A 19476-nucleotide genomic window follows, 5' to 3' on the forward strand; every position below is an offset into this window, starting at 1 on the left:
TTTTGAGTTCAATGTAGATCTTGCACTCCACTCGAGCGATCCAACATGTTTGCACGAGATCTACATCCATGCACACAAACACAACTAAATAAGGACAATATTTGATTTTCCTCGGAAGATCGTTAGATCAAAATCAATAGATGCAATCATATAATATATTGAACAAAAATTCATGTAAGGAAGGGAACACAAACTTTTATTAACCATGTAAATGGAACTACATCAATTGTATACCATCAACACAAAGAATATCCTCTCCTCCAACTTGTAGTATGGCCTCCTCTCCCAAGGTATTAGAGCTCTCGCACTGTTGCTTTTGGTCCTCTCCCCTATTCCCTCTTGGTGAGATTATAAAGGCTCATTCCATGCTCCAGGAGAATGTATCTAGACACCTAGGGGATTGAGAAGTTAGGAAACTTCTAAAATAATGGACCCATAGCCAACTCATACACAAGTGGGTCAATTTCATCTCCTTGGGAATGACAAACTCTAGAAACCTTTTGCATAATTATGAGTTTTTTCTCAATTATCTAAATTATGAAATAAATATTATCTCATAATTATAATATTTTGGCAAAATAATTATGAGAAATTGCTCAATTATGTAATTTAACCCTTTTAACATGGGATAAATCTCACATAAGTAAAAGAAAAGGTGAAAAGGGGATGCATTTAAGCCAAACAACTAAGGTAAGTTGATATTGGGTTTCTCTCACTATAATGGAGTGGAAAATAGGGTTATAACACTTGCCTTGCATGCGTGGGGAGCTTTTTCCTGAAAAAGAAAAATACATCCTTAGATTTGAGGGACCTATTTTTAGCAGCTGGGGGTTACATGCAAAAGTCATTTTAGAAACCTCCTGCCAAGTGTCGCTTTTTCCTAGAATTATGGCATGCACGTCATAAGACTCGATCATGCCAAACTATTTATTCGACACTTTAAAGCTCATTCTTCACTTCGATCTTGGAGATCTGACATTCCCAATGCATTTAGGAACCTTCGTCACACTTATTGTAGCTTTTTCCTGGTTAGTCTGCTTTTCATGTCTTTTGCTACTTTTCTGTCACTTTTTGTATTTCAGTTTGTGTGAGTGTTGTTTTCTTGGTTTTGTTGAATGCTTGTTATATTTTTAATGCATGTTAGCTTGTAGAAGCATTGTTTCAAGTTTTTCATTGCATTTACTTGTTGTCGCATGAATGACACTGTTTATGCACTTACGGTCGTCATTGAAACGAATCGCTTCACACACCTCACTATTTTCCCATTTTACTGAATCCTGCATTCACTGATTACATGCATGTTTATTCACTCATGTCTACACCCAAATTCTCACATGAATTTAGTCCTTACTATTTTCAGTCGCTTGTTAGCAGGTCTCAGCTGCCTTGGCCTAGACCTTGCCTAGCCCAGATTTTGCTACACATTTCTGGGATGGAAGGCCTTGCATTGCTCCTGGAAATTACGTAGATCCTGCCTCACAGTGGCCTCCCCAGATGTGCTCTGTGAAATTTTGAGAGGAAGTGCCTCAGTTGGCCCCCAAAATTATGCAATACAATTTTTCTGGGTTGCAGTCATGCTGACTAAAACTGTGCATTGCACAGTTCCAGTCCTCAGTAGGCCAAGATGGACTATGCTCTGCGCAGTTTTAGTAGCCAGTTAGCTCACTAGCAGTCGAGACTGTGCTCTGCACAGTTCTGGCAGTCAGTCTCCCAGCCTCCTAGAGAAAATTGTGCAAATTTTCCAGTCAGTCACCCAGGTGTGTTGCATGTCATCCCTCAAGTTGCTTTTGATTTTCACTGACAGTTTGCTTGCTATGAGTGTTGCTCTATCTCCAGGTATCACATGTGTTCATCAGTCTCTCAGTAATACAAGTACAATGGCTTCCAAGAGAGAAGGGTCAAAGGACACAGTTGAGAGTGCAACTAAAGATGTGGTTGAGAAAGTCTCTATTGGATTGCCCATCTACGAAGACACTAAGTTGTTCTTAGACAAGGAGATCAAGATCAAATGGCAGGACATCAATGACATCTTTTCAAGCACCTTTGAGGAGAATTTGGAGGACTACAGAGTCTATGTCAACATACACAAGTATGGCTTGTACCGGTTTGCATGTAGGTATCTTGCATTTCCATGCACGGACATGATCCACTGGACTGTCTCACAAACTGATCCAGAGACAATGGTGTTGAACAGTGTCAGTGGAAAAAAAAAAATTCTACCTTCAGGGCAAAGACCTTTCAAGAGATGTATCACTTGCCGTAGTTGGTGAACACAATGGATGCACCCTTCACCAATCCCAACAGCAGTGCAAACTCAAGAGACATCTTGAAGAGTTGGGTGAGAAGGCCATCTAAATTTAGGACAACACCCAACTAGGAATACATGACAAAGATACTACGTAAGGCTTATCAGTTCTTGGTCATCTTCGCATGTCGCTTATAAGGCCAAGAAAGTACAGAGACCTTCCCGAAAAGTTGGGTGATTGTGTTGTATCAGCTGGCAAACAAAGGAAGGCCTTTCAATTGGTCCGATATGTTGGCTCTCCAACTGAAGGGGCAAGTAACAGATGGTCGGAATCCACCCAAGTGTGAGAAATAAAATCTATTCATGTTCACCTACATTCTTGATGTCCGTGAGTAATTTCCTAGCTTGGGTTGGGCATGGACACTTTCCAAAGCCTCTATGCACACCTATTGCAGGTTGTTATCTGAGTGCAGCTTCCATGGAGTTATACTACAGCTATCAAACCACTTTGTCACCCCGGTGTACAGGATGATCTTTGAGCAGGATCTGCCTTGCATGCCCCAAGCAATGATGGAGGCATTGGTTAACATAACAGATTGGTATGCCTCATCCCTTGGCACCTTCATCCGGATGTACAACACAGAGAAGGCTCTGCATGTTTTACCAAGGTTTTCCATGGACAAGTTGGTCATGAAAGAGGTTGAATACCACATCTTGAGAGGGTTGTTAGCAAAACTTCACATGAAGAAGAAGGCACCTTGGCCCACTCTTCCTTTGCGGATCAGGTTGTATGAGATCTAGAATCTCAAGCACGCTGAGATTGAGATGGAGGAGTTCAAGAAGTTCACCTTCGGAACCAAAAGTTTCAATCCATATGACCCGCATCGCTTAGTGGAAGACTATTATGCGAGAGTGTATCATCCTTGGATCCACGGGCATGTCATTGGCCTAAGGAAGACCTGTGGATATACTTCTATAACTCCTTAAGGCTCAATGAACTAGTCAGAGTGGCTATAGAATGGTTAGCAGTGCAAAAGGCAACAACATCTCAGAGGACAGCAACATCAGTAGTAGCATAGGGCAGCAGACTTACACATGAAAAAGGAAAGAGAAAGGTTGCCGACAATGCACAGGCGGAGCAAAGCTGCAAGTTCAAAGAATATCCACTTGTATTAAGAGTAACTTTGGAGATTGAGGCAAAGCTGCGACAACGCAACAGAAGGATTGCACAAAGATAGAGGGAGAAGAGAAAATTGGAGGAGGGAGAGAAGAAGTTGTAGGAGTTGAAGCAACAACTAAGGGAAGAACAAGAGTTACGTAGAAGAGAGAAGGAAGCGCAACAAGAACAAGAACAATAGGAGGCGCAACATGCACACATTGATGAAACTGTGCCAATATCGACTATTTATTCATCAGAACAAGTGGTAGATAGAAAACAGGGTGAGCAGCTGCAAGAGCAAGAATTTGTTTAGGAGATTGAATAGATGTTGGAACAAATGGACACGGATGTTGTTCAACCAGAGCAAGATCAGGATATGGACCTCGTGCCCAAGGACCAAGAGGTCACTCCATCGGCTTCACCAGATCCGGGAGCAGAGAAAGTCCTAAGTGATCAAGGAGATACTAAAATCCTTGAGGACAATCCAAAAGCAGACGTGCACAACATATCCTTCGACGAGTCACAACACAAAGTTGTGCAGTCGTGCAAAGTGCCCACTCCAGATGTCCATGTATCTCCTACACATTTTTAGGAACGAGTGATCGTGTCCGATGTGTGCAAATATCCAGCTGCATTGGCTAATGCTACAAAGACATATGCCAATGCCAATAGCTCAAGTGTGAGATTCTTGATAGCTGAGAATGAATGCATGGCTAAGGAGTTACAAGCTGCCAAGAAGAAATAAAAGCAAGCTACAACATCTGCGAGAGCAGAGTTAAAGAAAGGAATACTTGATGATGTATTGTCTCTCGAGAAAATCATGTAGAAGTTGTACTTCAAGTTGGTCACCATGCATAAGTCAGTTGTCCATCTTAATGGTTGGTAGCAATGCTGTGCTAGGAGAGCATGCATATTGACAAACATACACACTATTGTCGATCACATGGAGATATGGACAATGAGGTACAAGGGAACTTCATTGTACTTGCCAAAGATGATGAAGCCAAAGGTAGTGGAGTTTAAGGCACACATCTACAGTCAGATACGAAACTATGAGGAACTCCCACAACTCATCACAAACTTACAGGCTTCACATGAACGAGTGTTCAGGAGTATGGATGTGATTGTGCGCACCCATGTGATCCCATCCATTGACACACTCACCGAGGTGAAAGCAAAGAAGCAAGTCCAACTAGAGCTGGACATGTACTTCGAGCAGTTGATGTGCATAGCCACTAATGCATATTTGCATATGAGCACAGACACTATGCACTAGTATGTCGTTGGTCCGATTTCACTCAAGGCCATGATGTGCATGTTATATGACGAGTTCGAAAGATGTGCCAAATTAGTGTACTCGGATGCAATAGAGGCAAGAGTTTGCTTTTAGAAGGATGTCACCACAGAGTATGCGGACACCATAACAGACTACCAAGCTTGGCATTAGTTCGCCACCATCGATCACCAAGAGGATGTTGACGAGTTAGTATTCCCACAGCTGTGTGAGTCTTAGTGATGTTTTGCATGGCTTACTCAAGGCAATTTTTGTCTCACATGGGTACATGTGTAGATTTTATTGTAAACATGTTGTAAAGTGAAAGGCCAAGTATCAATAGTAGAATGTAAACAATCATGTGTAAGTTGAAGAATCATGAGGGTAGGCTAAGAGTCACAAAGGGGAATGTGGAGGGGCACCCCACCCTTTGCTATATATAGAACCTCATAACTCATTGTACGGCCTTTTGGGAGCTAATCTTCTGATAGGTATAACTTAGAGAAAGCATGGAGTGTATTGTAATGAGCCTTGGCTTCTCCACAGCTCAGAGCAAGTACATCTCATTGGAGGAGCAGACATCAGTGAATTTAACGTTCTACTATTGGGGCTAGTGGTTGTCATTGTTGTATGTATGATTGGATCTTTCACTCTTTTAATATAACAAATCCAACGTGTTTCATGCATATATTGTTATTGTAGTTCGGCTATCCTGGTTACTCTGACGATGTATGTAGTTGTAATTTACGCATGTATGTATGAACTATTCTGTATGTGTTTATATGAATCTTATCGAAGCGTCTTGTTGGTATAACTCATCACTTTGGATAGTCGCCTATCCTGCTTTCCATATCGTGATGTCTTTCAGCTCGTGTGTTCCCTTTCAAGCTGCGTGCTATCACATGCTTCTAAGGGGCGCACTCTTCTCCCCTTCCGTGTGTTAGAGCCTTTCATGCACATTCCTTGATTTTTTGCAAGGCCACACCCTTGCTTCCAACAGGGACATCTTACTTACCTCTGCCTGCAACCACAGTGAAGACAATACCGTACTACCCACTGCTAGGACTCCTACTCCAAACGTTCTGAGGCCTAGTTGGAACTTCTTACCGAGGAGATCCCTTCACATGTTGGCAGGTCCAACACCGTCAAACAAGATTATAATATTAATATATAAGGTTTATAATATTAGGTTTCAATGTTAATTGAAAACTTACTCACTTAGTTGAACACTTAACTTACACTTACTTATATTAAAACCCTATACTAAAACCCTAATACTAAACTCATTACTAAAACTTTAATATTAAAATTCAATATTTTAATATTATAAAACCTAATTATTACTTATATAATTATTATAATTATATAATAGTTAGTATTAATGTTAAATCCTTACCATACATCTAATAATTATTAATGTGATATGATATACACTTATTTGCATATATCAACCAAATTTAATAATGCGGTTGTGGATGTAATTAATATAAAATGAAATGATATTTTAAGGTCCATGAGACTAAAAATAGTCTATGAGACCATTAGATCCCTGTTTTTCGCTTTTTACAATTCAATCCTTTTCCGATTCAAATTGATGATGAGCTGACCCAACCTTCCAACAATCCCCTGGCTAAAAAGACAATGCCAAGCATGTTATCATAACTTTCTCTAATATCTTTGAATGCATCACATTCCAAAATGAAATGTTTTTCTGATTCCACAACCCGAGTAAGTTGGTCCTTAATTGAGCAAGAACCTTTGCCCTCCACGAAATGCTAGCTCCAATAAACTCTTTTTCTTGTAAATCACATGTAGGGTTGAATTCCTCAATGTAATATTTCTTCTTTCTACCCAGCTCTTTTCCCCATACTTTTTTACCAAACTTCTCCATATATATTTATAATATATCAACCATATTGATCAATATGATTGCGTTAGTTATATAAATACCAATTATTAAAATATATCCAAACTATAATTATATATCATAAAATTATATCAAACCTAAAAACAATAGTATATCTAAACTTAAATAATATATATATATATATATATATATATATATATATATATATATAATATTTAAAATATTAAATCAAATTCAACACGATGTATGTCTAATAAATTCTTTTATTTTTATTTTTATTTTTATAAATATTGGAAATGAAATTTTTCCGACAATTATGCTGGTAAGACCATTAAGCTAAAATAAATTAACAATTTAATGATTGATTAAAGCAGTGAAGGATGTGAAGTTGTCTTAACATTTATTTGAAATCCATGGTTAGTGTTGTCTATGGAAATAGAAAATTTAAGTCCGCCTATGCCAATGGTTTCCATTAAGAGAATGGGATATCATCAACCGCCAACTGTCGTGGACAGTGAATCGAACACAAAATATCTCGTCGCAGTCAAAAGAGATGAATGGTCTATCCAAAGCATTTGGTCGACGGGGAAACGCGTAAAATGCGGAATGGCTACACCTCGAAAAATGCTAAATAATGTTAAGTAAATTAATAATGCTGAATAGTGAAAAATGTATATTAAAATTAATACATATACATTGAAATCAAATCTTATTAGAATAATAAATATTTATTAACTTTCACTCTATTTTTACTTTTTGATCGTCAAAAAGATATAAATGATATTTCAAGATGTTAATAGATTAACTGGTATTCATGGACTTCGATATGACTGCAAATGGATGTTGAAAAAGTATCATCGCACTCCCAGTCTCCCACTCCCTTGCTTTTTCTGTCGGTGGATGCCACCTGTTTTGGTCGGAGACTTAACATCTCATCACAAAGAATCATATCATGGGTTGGTGGATGCAAGCTGGTTTGCATAAACGATTGGGTCCCGGTCCAACTGAAGGAGTCACATCTTTGGTAAAGCAAAGAAATGAACGCAGGCCTTCCAAATGCTTTATGCGTACAGGAAGTGATAGATGGCAATGGTCAATAATGCTGTGACACGACGAAGGGGAAATTGCCAGGAAACTTGATGCTTGCTGTGACGAAATTGAAAGGAAAATTGGCCCGAAACTTCATGCTTCCAAATTCCACCGTTCAGATTACACTATAACTTCAATACATATCGCCACTTGGTTTGCTCAAGGAAATGAGAAGCTCAGTAATCAACCACATTCTAAAGCTGTTTTGTTTTCAATCCTGTGCCCAACCATTGGGGTGTTGATACACAGGCAATAATAGCAAAGGTGCAGCTGGTAAGTTCCTTGCCCTCCTGAATCTTTCAGACGCAAATATTGAGGCTCAGCGCACTTTCTGTTATTCTGTATCAAATGACAAACGTTAACTTTACCCCCGCCCGTGACGGAACATCCTCCGCATCCACCTCCCAGGGCAATACCAACAGCTATGTGTATCAAGTGTTTCTAAATCACCGCGGTCCTGATGTGAAGGAAGGACTCGCTAAAGATATCTACAATCGCCTTAAAAAACTCGGATTATCAGTTTTTCTGGACCAGGAAGAACTGCAAAGAGGAGAGAAGTTGGATGCCCAAATCGAAGGGGCTATTCGAACAGCCACTGTTCACGTAGCGATATTCTCTCCAAATTATGCTCAATCTAGATGGTGTCTCGATGAACTCGTACAGATGTTGGAGTCGGGATCCACAATAATTCCTGTCTTCTACAAAGTCGAGCCCGCAGATCTTCGGTGGACGCGCGGCGGAAATCGAGTTTATGCTCGTCATCTGGGTGAGCTCGAAGGGAAGAGAACATCTGATTCTCAGGAACCACGGTACGACCCCAAGACCATAGAAAAATGGAGGAATGCTCTTTCTGCTGTGGCGGATATAGTCGGTTTTGAGCTGAAGGACAAGTAAGACCCTCCAACTCTCCCTATTATTTGAGTTTTGTACTTTGCAGTATATAACAGATTATTTATTTAGATATTTCTCGTTAGTCGATTAACTGTGATTTGAATATTGTTCAGGGAAGAGTCGCAGCTCGTCCAGGAGGTCGTCCAACAGGTTGTGAAAAAGGCTCGCAAACCGCCTCTTGACGTCGCCAAATATCCTACTGGCCTCGATGAAAAAATTGAAGATGTGGACAGAAAATTGTCACTGCAGCGGCAAAGCAAGAAGGCTACAATTTTGGGAATTGTAGGTTTTGGCGGGGTCGGGAAAACTACCCTCGCTAAAAAATTCTTCAACCGAGAGATAAGGAGATCAAATTACAGTCGATCTTGCTTCTTATTTGATGTCAGATCCGGATATTTACCTTCCCTGCAGAGTAGCCTTCTTAAGGAGCTGATTAAATTCGATGCACAAATAAATAGCGTCGCTGAAGGCACAGGGATGCTCAAAGAGAGGCTCAAAAGAGATTCTCAACGGTCTCTCATCATTTTAGATGATATTGATAATATTGATCAACTGAATGCATTATGTGCACCAGTTATAGATAGTATTGATGTAGGTAGCTTAATTTTAATTACATCTCGTAATAAGGATGTGCTTAGAAACTTCGGTGTTGATGAGTCATCCATTTACACACTGAAACGCATCAAGCCAGAGCAATCGCAAGAGCTCTTTTGCTGGCATGCCTTCGGTCAACCCCGTCCTGTTGTAGGATTTGAAAAAGTTGTTGAGAACTTTTTGAATGTCTGCGATGGTTTGCCCCTGTCGCTTAAAGTGCTTGGGGCGCTTCTTCGTGGAGAAGATGACTTGAAGCACTGGAATGCGCAATTGCGCAAAACCTCCAAAGTAGTTCCGGAAGATATAGGGAGCACACTTAGAATTAGCTATGATGCTCTAGATAAGGAGGAAAAGCAAATATTTTTAGATATCGCCTGTTTCTTTACAGGGAAAGACAGGGATGCCGCTATAAGAGTATGGGATGGATCCAACTGGGAAGGGTTGCTGGGTCTTCGGAAGCTGGAAAACAGATGCCTCGTGGAGGTGGACGGTAAAAACTGTCTCAGAATGCACGACCACCTTCGAGACCTAGGCAGAGATATAGCTGAAGGTCTAGAACATCCCCGTCGTCTTTGGCACTTCACAAAGAGGGCTCGTCCATCATTTGTAAGTATTCTGAAGCTTTCGACGGACTTTCAAATAACTTCGTGTTATCAAAATTGTCTGTCAATTTTTAAATCTTAAAACTAACAGCTGGGGGTGAACAATTCAGGTGCGTGGAGTTAGCAGGTCCAACCGAAGCATGTTGCAGCTGCGTGGGACTGAAAGTGACTCTGTTGAACGAATATTCAGCAGTGAACAGTTACCACCGCTAGTATATCTGCATTGGGAGAACTGTCCGAAGTCCTCTTTAGCTCCCTCGATTCCATTAAATAATTTAAGTGTGTTACATATAGAGGGGGATCAACTGAAAACACTCTGGCAACATGAATTTCAGGTAGTCATTTGTTTTCTTAACAGATCTAGTTACCTTTTTTAATAGTGTATGAATTGTTGTACTAGCGTGTTGTTATCGTATGACACAATGCGAAAATGCTGTAGAGGCTCAAACTCACTTTAATAATGCATGTGAACATTGCAGGCACCTCTGCAATTGAGGGAGTTGCATATTGATGCTCCCCTTTTACAGGTTCCAAAGTCCATTGGAAAACTGAAGCATCTTGAAAAAGTTTTTCTGAGAACTCGTTATCTTAAAACTATCCCAAATGAATTTGGGAAGTTATCAGGACTCCAAAGTCTTCACTTGACGTGCCAGCCGCTGCAGACGCTACCAGACTCGATTGGGAACCTGTCGGACCTCCAAAGTCTTCACTTGATCAACTGCTCCAGTCTGCAGACACTCCCAGACTCAGTGGGGAACCTGTCGGGCCTCCAAAGTCTTCGCTTGAGCTGGTGCGACAGTCTGCAGACACTCCCAGACTCAGTGGGGAACCTGTCGGGCCTCCAAAGTCTTCACTTGGAAGGGTGCTACAGTCTGCAGACACTCCCATACTCAGTGGGGAACCTGTCGGGCCTCCAAAGTCTTCACTTGGAAGAGTACTGGCGTCTGCAGACACTCCCAGACTCAGTGGGGAACCTGTCGGGCCTCCAAAGTCTTCACTTGGAAGGGTGCTACAGTCTGCAGACACTCCCATACTCAGTGGGGAACCTGTCGGGCCTCCAAAGTCTTCACTTGGAAGAGTACTGGCGTCTGCAGACACTCCCAGACTCAGTGGGGAACCTGTCGGGCCTCCAAAGTCTTCTCTTGAGCGGGTGCGACAGTCTGCAGACACTCCCAGACTCAGTGGGGAACCTGTCCGGCCTCAGTGTATTTGGTTGGACGGGTGGCGATTGAAACTGAAGAAGGGGTTGCCGGGCTGCGCTTCAAATTAAGATTGTTTTCAAATATTTCATTTGTTAATGTTAAGATGGTTCATTTTATGATAAGTACAACGATAAGTGGTTCAAACGTCTACATAAAATCTGATAAGTGATTTTATTGGAATTTTTTGTATTAATCGTAAATCACAAAATTCACATTTTAAGGTTACAAAATATCATTATTTTAAATTAAATTAACATTCGAAATTTTTTTGGTTAAATTGAATTAAATTAAATTAAAAAAAATTACATTGAAATTTATTAGTATTATTATATTTATAAATTTATTAGATTGATATTTAATTCTACAAAAAAAATGAATTTATTATTAAAAATTTATCTAATATTTTTTCAATTACTTATTAATAAATTTAACTAAAAATACGAAAAAAATATATTTTTATCTCTAAATATTTTCTTTACTTTTTAATTCTTTATCTCTATAACTCTAAACTCTTTATTATTTTAAAAAATTTATATTTATATTTTAATTTCCAATCTTTGAAGATCTCAATTTATATTTAAGTACTTATCATTTTAACAAATTTACATTTTAATATATACATCTATCAAATGTATAAAGACAAAATCAAAAGTTTTCGATATGTAGAATTTATGTGTATTTTAAGTTTATTTTAATTTTTAATTATTTTTTTAATGTATATTTATATTTTTCATTATTAATGGTCTAAATAATATAGAAAGCTTTATAACATTATATAAAGTTTTTTTTTTTTTTTTTAATTAAAAATTTTGTGTAGTTTATATTAAGTGTGGCATTTTCAATCTATTAAAATTGGTGTAAGCTTAAATTTTATATGTATTTATATATGTATATGTAATTAATTTAATAGATATTTATGAGGTGTAGATTAATTAGATTGTGTGGGCTTTAGTTCTTATTAAATATTAGTTCAAATTTTATGGGGAGAAGTTGATCGAACCACTTGCAAGAGATAAAAATGTCTCAATTAGTAATATTGATGGTGCATTTATATCTATTTGGAAAAATAAATTCATTATGCATATGTTGTATTATATTGAAAAATGTTTAACAAACAATGATTTTATATTTAACAATTAAGTTAGTGAGAGCTAGATTTTCATGTATGGTGTTATCTCAAAATCAGGCCCTGGAAGGCTGCAGACCAGGAAGACTTCAAGTAATTGTTTCAAACCTACTTTTGGCTGAGGTTTAGCCTCCCCAACCTGAGAGGGCTCTCTCAAAGGATTAAAAGTTTTCGATTATGATCAAGATGGCTAACTCTTATGAAACAAAGGTAAAATGTGAGTGGTGGAAACACAATTAGAAACTATTCATTGGGCCATGGAGTCAAGGTGTGTTTCAGTACAACAATGAGATTAAATTCACATGGAAGTCAGGGCATAGAGGGCTTTCACATAGAAGTAGAACAGAGATATAGTGTAGGAACACAGTCCACAAATACATGAAGGAAATTAGAGCATCTTCAAACGAGTTCTAAGTAACATGTATCTGTACTACTGCAAGTAAGTATAGGAAAGAGACCATGAAGAAAATCAAACATTAAAAAACCCTTGCTGAAACTTGAGTAGTGAAATCAACTCCTTATATTATCCTGAAAACATACCGTCACATACAATAACACAAAGTTCTCTCTTTCTTTGAGAATTTCCTACTCCTGAGTACATTGCTGTTCCTGCTATATATAGAATTCTTTACAAGACTGAGCTTCCTCCTCCAGCTCGAGGGGAACTCCAATTCAGACTGAGCTTCCTCCTCCAGCCCGAGGGGAACTCCAATTCTTCTTGATATGACACCTATTCAAATTCTACCTACCTATTAAATGTAACAAACTGCTAACTGGACTTTTTAAGAGATCTAAGTCAAATATGAGTCTAACTCCATATCATGCTAATAATAGCCTTAATTACAATCATTCGCAGTCTTTGACAAGTGGTCTTTTTAGTTTTGGCTGAGGTAGGTGTTTGTAGCTGCCTGCTTGCCCTTAATGTCACATCTTCTCCATTGCCCCTGAAAGATAGGAAACTGCCCCTGTTTATCTGCCTTCAGTTTTCCTTAATGATATTCGAAACCAATGAGCCATGTCATTCTTCTTTGATTATGCAAAAATATATCAGAATGCCACATCCTTGATGTGCTGTCAACGCTTTCCATGTGTGAAGACAAGACCCTCTCCAAGTTGTCTGACATATCTTGAACCATAGTAATTCTGGTCACTTTATAACAAAAAAGTTTAGGGTTCGAATATAAGCTTCTGCCACCTGTTTCTTCCTTTGTTGAATGTTGGCACCTGTTATATGATCCTTTGAAAAGATTCCTTTCTCAAAAATTTCTCTACGGTCCTTCAAAACTAGTTGACTGAGTTTTAATTATGTAGCTACAGTAGTTTCATGGTGCACTACGAAACTGTTGTGCGTTGGGCATTATTTTTAGCAGTTTCGTAGCGCACTGCTGTGTATTCACCAAACCACAGTCTAATGCATTATCTACAACATGACTTTATGTTGAGATATGTCAAAGCAACAAGACTTCGAGAAATTGCAGCTCCTTCAAGTTTGTAAGCCCTTTTGGATGCACCAATCCACCATGAATCCCCGAGCACATCTTCAGATCCAGAATTGTCAAATTCACAAGACGAGCTAAGGCACGCAAGCCTGATGCAATTTTTTGGTTTCCCTGTACTACTTCTTGTATATAAAAGGAACAGTGGATCTTCTGCATCAAGCCATTCAACTTCACATTCGGTCATGTATTTTGGAATTGTATCCTGCCACCAGATATCTCTTCCTTTCTTCCATGGTGTGTTTTCTTTATTTAATGCAAACTCCTTTGCATATGTCAAACAGACACCTACAGAAACTCCATTTTTAGATGATTCCACCTGTGCAGAGTCTACTATTTCTTTCAGATTAATAACTTTATCACCCTGGCGGACAACATTACAAGTTAGCAGTGCTTTAGTTTTGCGGTCTACAATTCATTGAGCAAGGGACTCTGCTGAAAATCCAACAAATACAACCGAATGAACAACACCAATACGAGCACAAGCAAGCATTTCTATCGGCAGTTCCGCTAACATAGGCAAATAAATCCAGCCCTGTTTTTGCATCCGAAATCTCAAACATGGCATCTGTCAAAATGATCTCGAGGATAGAACGCAAACCACAGGCTTCAGTACTCTTGACCATTGCCTTCTGTGCAATCTGCCTAAGGGCATCCTCAGTGAAATGTAACTTCACATTGTTCATCTCAAACATTTTCTTGTATTTCTTTCCTAGTGCATTTTTAGGCTCCATGAGCACCTGAACAAGTTGGTCTTCAGTCAACGCAGAGAGGCTAACAAGCACGAGAAATTGTCTAATGAACTCTGGTATTAAGCCATATGCAATAAGATCACTACTCTCAACCGACTCTAGCAAGGATGATGTCACCGCAGCATTTGTCAGGCCACCAGCCCTCATATTAGCTCGTACAGGCGCTCCAAAGCCAATAGAAGAATCTTGCCGTCTCTCAGAAATCGTTTTCTCTAGATCCACGAAAGCCCTGCCACATATAAAGGGAATATCCTTTGTATCGATCTGAATATGATCACCACAAGGATGTTTGCGAGCTCCCTTTTCTGGAACATGTACAACTGTTCCTTCTAGCATTTTAAGTAATGCCTGTTGAACAGCTTTAACATTGAAATCAGCAACCATGAGTAGTTTATACAAAATAGACTGCACAAGTAGTAAATCTGAAGTTTCCTTCACTGGGAGAAAGCATGATCTTGGAACATTGACACCAATTGCACGATCAAAAACTTATAGCAACACCTGCAGCCATTTCAAGCTGAAGCACCTTTACCGCATTTACTTCCTTCGGATTTGGAATTATCTTCTTCTGGGGGTTTTTCTATCTTTCTGTTCTTCAAGACATTTTGCAAATTAGAAACAAAGGAAGGTGGCAAGAGCCCGTTCTTCCCAGAAGTCATACTGCCAGATTGATCACAAATCGAAACCAGAATCAGAAGTTTCGGTCTTAATAGAGAATTTTCAGATTTGGTTTTGGATGGAAATCCCGATTTGAATAGTACAGGCAAGAATCAAATTTGAAGGCTACAGAACACGCGTCAAGACCGACATGTAAGACCTTGCACATGCTATCCCCGTAAACTTCTTGCAGAAAATATGACAGCTGAGGTGAGATTTGCTATGGAACAGCATGAATTCCCGATTTCGTAGCGCAGTTAGTGCAAAATCGGTGTTTTGCGCTACAAAATCACCTCGACCGAGGTTTCTGCACTATGAACTTTGAAATAGGATTGACATATGGAGCTTAGGTGCAGTGTGAGACCAGTGATGGACTAAAATAGAGAATTGACCCCATTTGACATACTAACAAGACTCTAAAACAAGATGAAAAGACTAGGCCCAAAACTGACACCAACCCTTTGACAAATTTAAAAAATTGATGTTCAGCATTTAAACTATTTTTTCTTGAGTGATAACAGGTGGCTCCACTTGGGATAGTGTGCCCCTGTGGTACACTAAGAACATGTAGGTCCAGTGCTTTGTATTCTTTATAACAAACATAGATTTGCTTGTCAAGCATTCCCTTCAAGCTTCTTGGGCCTTCACCTCGGGCTTAAAGCTTGATGATCACTGTGGGAGAAAGAAATTTACATCTACTGAAAAATGCTCAGTCAACCTTGAGCTTATTTGCATTGTCCTACCTACCTACCCTATCAATTTCAAACTTCTTTCAGCTCAATCAATGTGAAATTTCCAATGTAGCCAATCATTTGTCTTATCTGATTTTGAGTCTCTTGACTGCATTCGACCTTAAAATAACCATGATAAGAGATGACCAAATCAGCTTATACTGTACCTGATCTTCATAATGCAAATGAAAATATAATATTGGTGTGGAAAGCTTTGCCATGTATTCACTTATAGGGTCAAAGAAGACATGGTAAATTTGATGATCACCATAACACTCTACATCTTCAGATAACTAATTCTTAACCACACAAGATTCGTTTGATATGTTATCCAACTGCTTTTCTGAATGATGCCTACAAACAATATAATTTTCCTCACTATTATGATCATTCTTTGATGTAAGCTGCTGCAAGGAATCACAAAAATGAACAACCTTTTCCTCTGCCTGAGGATTATAAAAAATTTCTTCCAATATTTCTTCTTGGTGTTTGCAATCAATTTCATATTCTTTATGATCAAAAGACTGGCAAGTTTGCTGCATCTTCTCATTCATATCAACGGATGAAACATGGTTTTCATAAGTAAACCCCTGCTGATCTTCATGCTGCGTTTCATGAGATGTTATACTTTCTTCTTGGTGTTGAAATGCATTGTTATGAGGAGCCTCTAAAATTTCTTCATCCATAAATTCATCATCATCATAACAATCCTCCAAGTACTGAATAAGACTTAAAGAATGTCTACAACAATCTTTGAGCAACAATAAGGAAGGATGATATTCTTTATACATCTCATAGAATTCATCATGAAAATTAGCAAGAGAATATATTGAACCATTTCCCAAACTTTTATACCAAGACCATGCTTTTCCTTCTAAAGTGGTCATAAACATCCTCATGAAACAATCTTCAGGGAACTGAACCTTAAGATTGCGTACATGCATATGAAACCTAACCAAATGAAGAGCAACATTGTCTTTCTTTTCATCTTTGAATATTGGAAGATCCTCTAACCAATCAACTTTTGGCATAGGATTTGGAAAACCAGGGATATGAGACCGATTCATAGGAGCATACCTGGCATTCATTCTTGCAGTGGAACTCATCTTGAAACTTCATCAAGCTATTGATCTTCTAACAGTGGAGTCACCTTTCAATTTGTTATTTGATGTGTGGAGTCGCCAAGGTAGTTTTGCAGCCTCAAAATGATGTTTGAGCTCCTGCTACCTTCAGAAGTTCAGCTTCTTAATTTCGGGAATGAATAGACTTCAGGCTCCCGGCAGACGCACCAAAATGTTATCTCAAAATCGGGTCCTGGAAGGCTGCAGACCAGGAAGACTTCAAGTAACTCTTTCAAACCTACTTTTGGCTGAGGTTTAGCCTCCCCATCTTGAGAGGGCTCTCTCAAAGGATTAAAGGTTTTTGATTATGATCAAGATGGCTGACTCTTGTGAAACAAAGGTAAAATGTGAGTGGTGGAAACACAATTAGAAACTATTCATTGGGCCATGGAGTCAAGGTGTGTTTCAGTACAACAATGAGATTAAATTCACATGGAAGTCAGGGCATAGAGGCTTTCACATAGAAGTAGAACAAAGATATAGTGTAGGAACACAGTCCACAAATACATGAAGGAAATTAGAGCATCTTCAAACGAGTTCTAAGTAACATGTATCTATACTACTGCAAGTAAGTATAGGAAAGAGACCATGAAGAAAATCAAACATTAAAAAACCCTTGTTGAAACCTGAGTAGTGAAATCAACTCCTTATATTATCCTGAAAACATACCGTCACATACAATAACACAAAGTTCTCTCTTTCTTTGAGAATTTCCTCCTCCTGAGTACATTGTTGTTCCTGCTATATATAGAATTCTTTACAAGACTGAGCTTCCTCCTCCAGCCCGAGGGGAACTCCAATTCTTCTTGATATGACACCTATCCAAATTCTAACTACCTATTAAATGTAACAAACTACTAACCAGAATTTTTAAGAGATCTAAGTCAAATAGGAGTCTAACTCCATATCATGCTAATAATAGCCTTAATTACAATCATTCTCACTCTTTGACAAGTGGTCTTTTTAGTTTTGGCTGAGGTAGGTGTTTGTAGCTGCCTGCTTGCCCTTAATGTCACATCTTCTCCATTGCCCCTAAAAGGTAGGAAACTACCCCTGTTTATCGGCCTTCAGTTTTCCTCAATGATATTCGAAACCAATGAGCCATGCCGTTCTTCTTTGATTATGCAAAAATATATCAGAATGCCACGTCCTTGATGTGTTGTCAATGCTTTCCATGTGTGAAGACAAGACCCTCTCCAAGCTGTCTGACATATCTTGAACCATAGTAATTCTGGTCACTTTATAACAAAAAAGTTTAGGGTTTGAATATAAGCTTTTGCCACCTATTTCTTCCTTTGTTGAATGTTGGCACCTGTTATATGATCCTTTGAAAAGATTCCTTTCTCAAAAATTTCTCCTCGGTCCCTCAAAACTAGTTGACTGAGTTTTAATTATGTAGCTACAACAGTTTCGTGGCGCGCTACGAAACTGCTGTGCATTGGGCATTATTTTCAACAGTTTCGTAGCGCGCTACGAAACTGCTGTGTATTCACCAAACCACAGTCTAATGCATTATCTACAGCATGAATTTATGTGGAGATCTGTCAAAGCAACAAGACTTCAAGAAATTTGCAGCTCCTTCAAGTTTGTAAGCCCTTTTAGATGCACCAATCCACCATGAATCCCTGAGCACGTCTTCAGATCTAGAATTGTCAAGTTCACAAGACATGCTAAGGCACGCAAGCCTGATGCAGTTTTTTGGTTTCTCTGTACTACCTCTTGCATATAAAAGGAACAGTGGATCTTCTGCATCAAGCCATTCAACTTCACATTCGGTCATGTATTTTGGAATTGTATCCTGCCACCAAATATTTCTTCCTTTCTTCCATGGTGTGTTTTCTTTATTTAATGCAAACTCATTTGCATATGTCAAACAGACACCTACAGAAACTCCATTTTTAGATGATTCCACCTGTGCAGAGTCTACTATTTCTTTCAAATTAATAACTTTAGCACCCTGGCAGATAGCATTACAAGTTAGCAGTGCTTTAGGTTTGTGGTCTACAATTCGTTGAGCAAGGGACTCTGCTGAAAATCCAGCAAATACAACCGAATGAACATCACCAATACGAGCACAAGCAAGCATTTCTATCGACAGTTCCGCTAACATAGGCAAGTAAATCCAACCCTGTTTTTGCATCCAGAATCTCAAACATGGCATCTGTCAAAATGATCTCGAGGATAGAACGAAAACCAAGGGCTCCAGTACTCTTGACCATTGCCTTCTGTGCAATCTGCCTAAGGGCATCCTCAGTGAAATGTAACTTCACATTGTTCATCTCAAACATTTTCTTGTATTGCTTTCCTAGTGCATTTTTAGGCTCCATGAGCACCTGAACAAGTTGGTCTTCAGTCAACGCTGAGAGGCTAACAAGCACAAGAAATCGTCCAATGAACTCTGGTATTAAGCCATATGCAATAAGATCACTACTCTCAACCGACTCTAGCAAGGATGATGTCATCGCAACATTTGTCAGGCCACCAGCCCTCATATTAGCTCGTATAGGTGCTCCAAAGCCAATAGAAGAATCTTGCCGTCTCTCAGAAATCGTTTTCTCTAGATCCATGAAAGCCCTGCCACATATAAAGGGAATATCCTTTGTATCGATCTGAATATGATCACCACAAGGATGTTTGCAAGCTCCCTTTTTTGGAACATGTACAACTGTTC

General features: G+C 39.0%; 1 protein-coding gene across 3 annotated transcripts in view; it reads left to right on the plus strand.

Moving 5' to 3' along the window:
- The first annotated feature begins 7621 nt into the window (after window positions 1-7621).
- The window catches only part of LOC149214692 (disease resistance protein RUN1-like), a 53665-nt gene continuing 41810 nt past the window's right edge, over window positions 7622-19476 (plus strand). The window contains exons 1-4 of one of the 3 annotated variants that reach the window (XM_089392373.1): window positions 7623-8523; window positions 8638-9724; window positions 9831-10055; window positions 10200-11035. In XM_089392373.1, coding sequence (XP_089248499.1) covers window positions 7982-8523; window positions 8638-9724; window positions 9831-10055; window positions 10200-10952 — 2607 coding nt within the window. In that variant the 5' untranslated portion in view covers window positions 7623-7981 and the 3' untranslated portion in view covers window positions 10953-11035. Of the gene's footprint in view, window positions 8524-8637; window positions 9725-9830; window positions 10056-10199; window positions 11036-19476 lie in introns of those variants that run through there. The other 2 variants (XM_089392374.1, XM_089392375.1) reach the window with 2 other exon arrangements.

This window comes from Pinus tabuliformis, chromosome 1_1 (assembly GCF_031772625.1).
Source record: "Pinus tabuliformis cultivar Carrire ecotype Pingquan chromosome 1_1, CPIR1, whole genome shotgun sequence".
NCBI lineage: Eukaryota > Viridiplantae > Streptophyta > Pinopsida > Pinales > Pinaceae > Pinus > Pinus tabuliformis.